This window comes from Rhinolophus sinicus, linkage group LG11, assembly GCF_036562045.2.
Source record: "Rhinolophus sinicus isolate RSC01 linkage group LG11, ASM3656204v1, whole genome shotgun sequence".
NCBI classification, from domain to species: domain Eukaryota; kingdom Metazoa; phylum Chordata; class Mammalia; order Chiroptera; family Rhinolophidae; genus Rhinolophus; species Rhinolophus sinicus.
The window spans coordinates 7761823-7772311 of NC_133760.1; the positions used below are offsets into that span (position 1 = coordinate 7761823).

General features: G+C 55.8%; 1 protein-coding gene across 1 annotated transcript; it reads left to right on the forward strand.

Moving 5' to 3' along the window:
* The first annotated feature begins 2247 nt into the window (after positions 1-2247).
* PNMA8B (PNMA family member 8B) lies at positions 2248-6360 on the forward strand. Its single transcript, XM_019752655.2, has one exon. The coding sequence runs from the start codon at positions 2712-2714 to the stop codon at positions 4587-4589; it is 1878 nt and encodes a 625-aa protein (XP_019608214.2). The 5' UTR covers positions 2248-2711; the 3' UTR covers positions 4590-6360.
* Positions 6361-10489: the final 4129 nt, after the last annotated feature.

The window sequence follows — 10489 nt, forward strand, 5'->3', positions numbered from 1 at the left end:
TTGTTCCAACACCCACTCAAGGCACCTCCTGCATCCTCAGCACTTCATGATAAAGTGGAGACACTGAGGCAGGAAGAGATGAAATGACTTGCCTGGTTAGTGGCCCGTTTTGACAATAGGGCTTCCAGGTAACATTACAGCACCTTTCTGAGGAAGTAGAAAAAGACCCCTTGCTCTTAACCAACTCTTATAAAAAGTGCCTTTTCAGTTCCTCAAATGGTTAAACAGAGTTACCATGTGACCCAGCAATTCCACTCTTAAGTATCTCCCATGAGAAATGCCCACACAGAAACTTGGACATGAATATTCATAGCAGCATTACTCACAATAGCCAAAATATGGAACCATTCCAAACGTCCATCCACTGGTGAATGGATAAACAAAATGTGGTATATTCATACAATGGAATAGTATTCAGCCATAAAAAGGAACGGAGAACTGACACGCTACAACACGGATGAACCTTGAAACCATGCTGAGTAAAAGAAGCTAGACACAAACTCACCACGTATCGTATGAATCATTTCTACGAAATGTCCAGAAAAGGCAAATCCATAGAGATAGAAAGTAGAGTGGTGGTTGCCAGAGGCTAGGGGGAGAATTGGAGGGTGATGATTAAGAGATGTGGGTTTCTTTTTGGGATGATGAAAATGTCTTAAAATTGATTGTGGTGATGGTGCACAACTCTGTGAATATACTGAAGCCACTGAAGTGTGCACTTTAAATGGGTGAATTATATGGTATATTAATTTTCATTTTCATAAGCACCTCACCCATATGCCAGCTTCCTGTGCCTCTGTTATTGGGCTTCCCAATCTTTCAGGGTTATAAATAACAGGGAGGAATAAACTTCTGCTGTACACACACACACACGCACACACTCACTTTTACACACATCCCTAATGAATTCCTCAGAATAAATTCCCAATAGCCTTGTGTGGCCGTTGAGCCCTTGAATGTGGCTGCTCCAAAGGGACTCATTATGAAAAAGGGAATGTTCAGTACCTCATTAATAATTGTTTTATACTGATAACCAGTGCAAATGATAATATTTTCTCTATTCGGGGATAAATAAAATCTTTTCTTAAAATTCATTTCCTGCTTCTGTGTGTTTATTGGTGGTGGTCACTAGCAATTTAACACTGTGCATGTGGCTTGCGCTTGGGGGAAGCATTGTATTTCTGTTGGACAACGGCTGCTCTAGAGAGAAGGGTAACATCCATTGGAGGATCAGGAGGGTAAAAGCAGAAGAGGAAAGCAGGGAAATCAGAGCTGCAAGGGGGTTGGTAGGAGAGTGAGTAAGCAGTTTGGTTTGCCATAGGCCCTGTTGCCATGGTAACCTTGCAATTAAACTCTCTTCCTGAATTTTAAAAAAACAGTGTTTTGGTTATTTATTTAACAAATGCTTACATAATGGTAAGTCCTCAATAAATAATTCCCATAGTCACATTTTATGGAGCACGAACTATGAGCCAACCTCTCAAGTGTTTTCATGGGTCACCGCTTTAATCCCCATAAAGACTCTATGAGGTAGGGTTAGTAGTTACCACCATTTCACAGAGGTGAACACTGAGGCTTAGAGACTCTCAGGAACCTTCCTGGAGTCACAGAGCAGGGGTATGCGGTAGAGACAGAAACCCAACAGCTGGGCCACAGCACCTGACTTACATAGAGTGGGGCCGGGGACAAAGGATGGTGAAGCAAAGGTATGTCTCATGTTCCTGTCGGTGGACCCAGTTAAGGGAAATGCTTTCTTGCAGAAGTCCTGTCTGACCTCACTGATGACCATACATCTGTACAAACCATATACCAAAGCACAGGATTAATTGCCCATGCATCCTGTTGAATAACGGAACGTAGGCCTGATTTCATTGAACAAGGCCTGCACCCCGTCAGTGAGGTCTGTGCACCCTGAATAGTGCCGGCCCCTGACAAATGAGGCCTGTGTACAGCTACTGAAGCTTGTTTCCACTGAGTGACACCCGTAAACTCTAAACCCAAGAGTGAGTCCTGGTCCTATTATGCGAGACTAGAGCCCCTTGATTTAGGTCTCTACATCCTCGCCCCTCATGAATTTGGCCCTTTTTGGGCTCATCACTGAAGATGGTGCTACCAACAACACCCATATTCTCATTTCATTCATGGGGTTAAGAACTGCTTCCCAGACCCCTACTCCCTCCAGCCGGCCCTGTTGCCATGGAGACCTGGCCAGCTCCGGGAGGGGGCGAGCCCAAGTGCGCAGGCGCAGAACCCAGTAGCCGCGTTGCAGCGGAACTGCTGAGATTGGAGCGGAGGGTGTGAGCCCAGACGCCACGGGAGCCCGGCCCCCGGCTGCTTCCCTCCCTCCGCCGCTCCAGGTGCCAGAGCGCCGCCTTCCCCTGCACCTGGCCCAGCGGCGCGTCACTTAGGCCAGGGACAAAGGGCGGAGCGGCGGGGCCCGCTACATCCCCGGGCCAGACACGTAAGCCCCCTGCGGATTGTCGGACAGTCCTGGGGAGGGGACCTCGAGCAAGGCGGCTGCGTCAGCCGGCCAGACGCTGCGGGAGCCCCCCAACCCCCATTCCCGAGCCCTCAGTCCCTCCATATTCACCTGAACCTGAACTCCAGGCCCTGTGGCGCTGTTCCAGGGTGGGATTTGCATAGGGTGCTGCAGCCCGCGTCAGCCTCGGGCTCCCTCCTGCCCCGTGATCAGCGCCAGCGGGCTGAGCACCATGGCTATGAGCCTTTTGCAGGACTGGTGCAGGGGGCTGGACGTGGACGTGCACAAGGCTCTGCTGGTCACCGACATCCCCGAGGGCCTGGAGCAGGCAGCCATCGAAGCCGTCTTGCAGCCCTCTTTCCTGCCCCTGGGCACGTTCAGGCTGCGGAACACGAGAGCCATGAGGGACGAGAAAGCCAAGGCCGCCCTGGTAGAATTCATGGAGGACATTAATCACTCCTCCATCCCTAGGGAGATCCCAGGCAAGGATGGCGTCTGGAGAGTTCTGTGTAAGGACCGCGCGGAGGACACAAGAGTCCTGAGGCAGATGAAACGCTTGCTGCTGGATGAAAGGCCCAGGCAGGCTGAGGTGGCCAGGGTCCCCGGGGACACACCCACCCCTCCCACCTCGGAGACTGAGGCCCAGGGGTCGGAGCCAGCGGCCAGGGAGACTGGCCCTCCTCATAGTGCAGCCAGCAAGGCTAGGAGGGGCCGTCGGGCTCGCAGAAGCAGAGCCAGAGGCAACAGGTTTACCCAGAAGGGCAAGAAGAGAGGCCGAGGAGGGCGGCCGTGCACCTCAGCCAGGCGCGAATCCGAGGACTCTTCAGACGACAGCCTGGGCATCGTCATAGAGGAGATCGGTGAGGAGGACCTGAGCGGGGACGACGACCAGAGAGCACTGTACGCCACACTCCAAGCCGCCGCCAAGGAGCTCGTGAAGAAGTGGTCCCTCCATGGCGACACAGATGAGGAAGACGGTCCCCGCGAGTTCTTGGCCCTGGTGACAGTGACGGACAAAGCCAAGAAGGAGGAGATGGACAAAGAACCCTCTAGGGCTGAGCCTATCAGCCTGAACATCAAAGACCGGAGCGGGTTCCCCGACTTAGTGGCCCTACTTGCTGTGAGAGACACATCAGACGAGGAGCCGATGGACAGCGACGCTTCCGAAAGCGAGTCGCCGGAAAACGGGGACCAAGAACCAGAGGGGGTGGGCAATCCCGAGTTTGTGGCCATTGTGGCCTATACAGACCCCTCGGATCCCTCTGCCCGGGAGGAGATGTTGAAAATCGCTTCTGTGATCGAGTCGCTGGGCTGGAGCGATAAGAAAGACAAAACAGATATACTTCCCGAGGTCTTGTCCGTCATGTCCAAGGACACTTCCGGACCCCGCGTGAAGGTGGAGGAGGCAGGCCGCCAAGTGGACGCCATGGTCCTGAGGAAGGCCAAGGACGACGGGAACCTTCTGGAGTGCATGTCTACCTTGGCCGAGACGGAGACACCCTCCAAGGGGAAAAAGGCTGCGCGTGGCCTCCTCGGGGGCTGGGGCGATGAAGAAGACGAGGTGGGCCTCCTGGAGCTAGTGGCACTCCTGGCTGCCCAGGACACGGCTGAGGTGATGCAGGACGAACAGGAAGAGGCCTGGGAAGGCGGGAAGTTCAAGTACGCCAAGGGCAGCCTGCGGGAGGTCCTGGCGCTTCTGGCTGCGCGTGAGAACCGGGAGTCGGAGGAGGAGTCTGAGGGGGTTTCGGACGGAGGCTCAGAAGAGGCGTCCGAGGACACGGAGAGCGAGGAGTCAGAGCCTGAGGACCGGGCGTCCCGGAAGCCCCGAGCCAAGCGCGCCCGCACGGCCTCCAAGGTCCTGGGTCAGGCCGGCGCCCCCTCCGGGTCCCGCAAAACCCGACCGGGAGGCCGAGGCCGCGGCGGGAGGGGCATCACTCCGGAAAAGAAAGCCAAGGACGAGGCGGCGGGTGACAAGAAGAAGAAAGGGCGCGCAGGCGTCGGGGCCCGCGCCAAAGCCGGCGAGGCCAGGGGGCAGCCGCCCAGCGGTTCCAAGTCAGCTCGCGGGAAGAAGGCTCGTAGGGGCCGGAGGCTGCCCCCCAAGTGCCGCTAGTGGCTTCCATAGACAGCGAGGCTGAGGCCGGCGATGTGGCTTCTCCGCGCTCCCTCCTCCCTCCCTGCAGCAGAGGCCGGTCTCCCGCTTAACCGTGTGCTCTGTTGTGCGCAAGGCGCGCACTGCGGGTCTCACCTTTACCTTTCAATCCTTCCTTTGCAGGTGACACGAGTGATCCTGATAGAAGGAAAGAGAAACGGGCACCCGGAGGCAGCAGCCCCAGGCGATGGGGCCGTGTCTCAGGAGCACCAGGCGGCCTTGGCTTTGGGTGGCTCCTGGCTGGCACAGGTGTGAGTGTGTCCGTGGACACGGGTACCTGGGGAGGCCATCTATGCCAGTGAGTTCGTTATGGCTTTCCGTGGGGCCCCGATGATTCCAGACACATGCCTCTGGCCAGTGTCTGTAGGCCACTGTCCTCCCACCCCAAACTGATGGGGCCTGAGGGCTGTGATGAAGGCTTGGCCACCAGCTGGGCAGTGGGTGTCAGGGTGAAGCTGAGCTCCCTGCCTGGGGGAGGAGATGATTCCAGAAAGAGAAGTCTGAGGGACAGAGGGGGCTGCTCCTGGGGAAGGGAGAGTAGGTAGGGGAGGGGAGAGGAGAGTGTGGTCTCTACCAGGAGCTGGAGAGGAGGAGGAAGAAAGGGAAAGAGGAACCAGCCTTGCCCACCTCAGGTGTAGCTGATGCAAATGAACCAGCTGCTCAAGGCCAAATCCACCTTCTGGTGTCCACAGGCTGAATCTGTCACTCAGACTGCAGTGTTTTCCAAAAATCCAGATTATTTGCCAACATTTTCAGTTTAGGACAATTCACATCCAGATTGGCTCCTTTCTGCAGTGCTGGGCAGCGCCTCTCCCACAGGCCTGAGGCTCCTCTCTGTTGTCCCACCAGCTGCTGCCCCCTCCTGTAGGCTGACCAGCCCCTCAGTGCTGTCTTTGCAGCCCCTGACAAGATAATAGGGTCTCCCGGTTCACTATCTCAGTGAATTAAAGGGCAGAGGGGACCTTGAGAGGGCACCTGAGGTGTGGGAGCTGGTCCAGCCAGTGTGGGAGCTGACCAGGGTCCTGTATTTAGAGAGGAGGAAATGTCCCTGGGAGGGAGCGGCAGTCCAGCCCTGGAGTCGCCGCGCCGCCCCCACACACACCAGTACCCTGGCCTGGCACCGTCCAGGTCAGCGCCTGCTGTCCCAAGTGCTGATGCTCCCGTGTCATGTCAGTGTCCATGTGGTGACGTGTGCATCGGCCCTCTCTGCCCATCTCAATGTTTTCCCTCAATAGCAGCCTCTACTGCACGCCCCTCCAAGTCTTCTTACCCTGTGGCTGTGTGTATCTGTGTCCCAGTTCTGGTCCCCAGGAAGTGACCAGTCAATCGTGCCAGGAGGGTCCTCCCTGCACGTGTTGAGGAAGCCAGAGGGGCCTGTGCATCTCCTCACAGCCCGAATGGACTGTCCAAGCCCCACTTCCGGACACCTCTGTGTAGAAGCAGATTTGGGAGCAGCTTGGAGGTGGGTCCCTTGGGCTGCCGGGACCTCCTTGGGACAGACAAGTTTCCCGTACATCATGCATTGAGTCAGGGTGGGCCTAGGGCTGGGGAGGAAGTCCCATCCTCCTTGGGACTTCAGGGCCTGGCCGTGGGCTGAGTGGCCTCTGGAGATGCCTGGGCTGGGGAGGGTCCCGCGTGTAACTTCTCTAACTTCTCCCGTAGCAGTTTAGGCCCCGCTCCTTGTGCACTTGTTGTCACCTGGGATCCTTCAGTAAAGTGAACTAAGTATTCCAACCTGGTCTCTCTGTGCTCTGGAAAGTGGGGGCGAGGAGTGTCCGAAGTTGGGCCACCAATGCCCCACCTATTATGGCTGACTTTCATCCAGAACATGCTGGGACTGCCCTGTCACTGATTTACACCCAGTGTCCTTTCTGCTTCAGTGCCTGTGCCCCCACCCAGCCCCCTGCCCTAATCCACCCACATAAATCCTGCCATGCCTTAACTTCTACCTGCCCTGCCCCTGGCCCCCTCCCTCAGCTCCAACCTCAGCTGTCTCCTGTCCTATCATGTCTTTCAAGTCCCAACTCTCCATTCATTTTTTTCAGTTGTATCAGCCACATCACAGGTGCTCAAGAGCCACATGTGGCCAGTGGAAGTAGAGGAAATTTCCATCACCGCAGAATGTTCTCTGGGACAGCACGGGTCTACTCACTATCCCCATTTTAGCTCACTGCCTCATTGCCCACCACTCATGTGGCTTCAGTCACCCAGAGATCCTTGCTGTTTAGGTCCCTGCCACTAGACCCCCTTTGCTCGCCCACCCAAGTACACATTCAGGGGCTCCAGCCCTCACTCCTAATCCTGGCCTCTAACCCACCTCCCTCCCCACAACCTGGGCAAAAGTCTCCACCCCATTCACTAGCCCCCATGTCAGTCTCCTCCCAACTTGACCTCACCAGACCCCAACCTGACCCACACTCACCCCATCCAGCTCCCTAACCCCACCATACCAATCCTGGGCCCATGCCGCCTGCATTCTCCTCACCCTGGCACTGACCTGGACCCTTCTTTGTGCTCTGTGTCCTGTAACACTCTATGCTCAGACCCCAGCTCCCGTGCTTGATCTTCAAGGCTCTGCACTGGACCCTGGGCTAAGAGGCCTCCCCTCCTACCTGGGTCTCTGCTCCATCCCCATATTTGGCTACCCGACTGCCAGAGGAGTGCTCTTAGGACTAATATCTGATGTCTGAAGGAGTTACTCCTCTCTCCAAACCCTTTAAAGACTTCCTTTGTACCCACAGGTCAAAGCCAAAGACCTTATAATTCTTAGACCTCCTTGGTCAAATACCACTGGCCAAATGGGACTATTTAAATTTAAATGTAATTAAAATTTGATAAAATAGAACATGCAATTTTTCAGATGTACCAGGCACATTACAGGGGCTCAAGAGCCGCATGTGGCCAGTGCAAGTAGAGGACATTTCCATGATAGCAGAATGTTCTCTGGGACAGCACGGGTCTACTCACTCTGTCCCCATTTTAGCTCTCTGCCTTACTGCCCACGGTTCTCACATGGCTCCAGTCATTCAAAAATCCTTGCTGTTCGGGGAACACGTGGGATGTTTTCCTGCCTCAGGGCCTTTGCACTTGCTGTTCCTGCTCCCTGGAGAGCCCTTACCAGGATATTTACGTGGGTCTGTCCTTCACTTCAAACGGGTCTTTCTTCAAAGGTCACATTCCCCAGGAGGGCTTCCCTGACCACCTTTGTGAAAATGTCACCCTTCCCGCCCATCCCCATCTCATTTTGCAGAGCTCTGATTGCCACCTGCCACAGGTATGTGTTTCTAAGCCTCGCACTGACTGTTTGTCAGGGAGGTTAATAGAGGGAATTGGCGACACGCATTTTGCAGCAAAGTGCAGAAAGGGGGAGATCACGGAGCCCACAGATTGGGAACGCAGCGAGCTGCTCCCCGCCAGGGGACTGCTGCTGCCCAGAGCCCAGGTCGCTGGGCGCGGAGGCTCCGCGAACAGAGCCCGTGGCCCGAGGAGGGATCCAGGAGCCTCGGCTCAAGTCGCTGCTGTGGCTGCCACCGTAGCCCCGGCAGCCTCCGGATCGCGTCCCCGCCTCCCACTTCTAACTGCCACCAGTGCCCCTGGGCCACCAGCAGCAGCGCAGCTGGCAGAGGAATCGGGACGTGATTGAGACCGAGGGTCCCACCGATGATGGGGAGCTGGGGTGGATGAGGGAGGGGTGAGGGGCAGCAGAGTGGGAGCAGGACCGCTGTGGGGGGAGGGCAGGCGAGACTGTGGTTCGTCCTGTACCGGGCCGCCTACCCAGTGCCCGCACACCCGGGGGCTGCTGTTTCCAGTTGTCGAATGACTGATTGAATGAACCACGCGTGCTTGGAGAACCGGACCCAGATGCGCCGGGCGAGGAATGTGCTGCAACGCTCCGCCCTGGCGGGAGGGAGCCCAGGGGCGCGCGGAGCAGCGTCTCGGGTCCAAGTGGCAGGGTCTAAAAGGCCTTGAGATCCCGCTGGAAAGGGCGGCGCGCGGGGCTCACACAGGCCGGTTAGCAGCGGGTTTGTCCCCACGGGGAGCCCGGAGGTGCCGCGGCCCCGAGGACCCCACGGAACGCTGCCGCCTCGGGTGGGAGAAGACAGCTCCTGGGATGAGGCCGAGAGATCCGCGAGAAACGTAAAGGACGTGTTTCCGAGCCCGGAGCTGTGGCTGCTGCAGGAAGCAGGACAGACAAATGCAGAGCGTCGGGGAGCGTTACCCGCGGGGGACAGATAATAAGCCTCCTAGAGAAGCGCAGGGTCCTGCATTAGACAGTGATGGCTGCAGGGGAGAAAAACCCGGAGGGAGGGGCCTGAGGAGGTGGGGCCGGAGAGGGTTTGCAATCATCACCTGTTCAAGGTTGTGCGGGGAAGCCCTCACTGAGGAGGTGACATTTGAGCAAAGACCCGAAATAAGTGAGGGGTGAGGCAGGCGGATACCCAAGGGAAGCGCATACAAAGGGCAGGAACACAGGTTCAAAACCCCCGAGCCAAGGCTGTAATACCAGGGGGTTAATCAGGTTTCATCACTGACCCCTCCAGTGCCAGGCTTTGGTGCTGGGCGTAGGAGATGAGTGTTTGCAGAACAGGCCATCAGCCTTCATAGAGGTGGTTGTCTAATTGTATTCCTTGTGACTGACCTTTAAATGTGAGGCAGGCTTGAAATGAGCATGCAGAATCACTGGGGTCCGGGTGGGGTCGGGGCAAGCAGATAGTCAGAGGCTGTGCCCCCAGCACGGGCCTCCAGGACGAGCCTGTCCCGGCCCCTCAGCCGGCTCAAATGGAGACGGGGCGCCCTGAGATCGCGGGGAATGTGAGCAGGTCCAAGAACGGCCGGGAGGGAGAAGTCAGTTTTGCAGGAACAGAGAGAAGTAGACCCCTTCCTCTCCAGCAGGTTTCTCCAAGGTCTGGTGCCCTCAAGGCCCGCTTGTCTCAGAGCAGACTTAGCCCCATCTCATAGGACGCTCTGCCCCCTACTTCTAAGCCTGCGGAAGAAATGCCAACTCACGAGAGTTGCGGCGCTTTGTTTTCCCACCAAATAGCGCTCCAAGACCGCTGCTTAAAATCGCGCCCCGCTCCCCCCACCCTCCATGGCTCTCAGGGTGTACACACGGTTCCCACCAGGAGGCGCTCGAGGACTGGTGGTTAAAGTTCCGTGGAGGCGGCGCCCCCTTAAGTGCTCTATACCGAACGCTGGTGCATTGCTTTGAAGCTCCAAAGCTCCGTTTGTCCTTTGAACGCTAGGCTGTAGGAAGTGGACTTTCCTATAGGGCAGCGGTATCGCAAAGTGAGAACAGCTACATCAACATCACCTGGGAATTTCTTAGATGCCTCCGCAGACCTACTACACTTGGATCTGTATTTTAACAAGGTACCTGGGTGATCTGGGTACACATTACCATTTATGTATTACCATGTGACTTATCAAAAAATAGGAAATATTTGTGTGGATGAACAAAAGATCTATTAATACCTTGCATTGTGTTCCTGTAAAGAAACAGAACAGCACAGTGGCCAAGAGTCTAATCTCTGGAGGTAGGACCTGGGTTTAATTCCTAACCACCCCATTCACTGGCTGTGTGACCTTAGGTGAGTCACTTCTGTAGGCCTTGACTTCCATATCTGAAAATGGGGCAATGCTGAAGTTGCCGCTTCTTCGCAGAGCTGCTGTGAGGTTTCAATGAAGTATTAGGCACAAAGGACTTAGAACAATACCCAGCCCAGCACTGAGTGGAGTCTGTGTAGGTGAAGCTGCTCATTCCTTGTGTCACTTACATTTTGTAATCATGTATAAATAATATTCCCCAAAGCGAAACTTCTATAATAAAGATACTGACTCTCTTTTTTGAGGTTTGACCATTG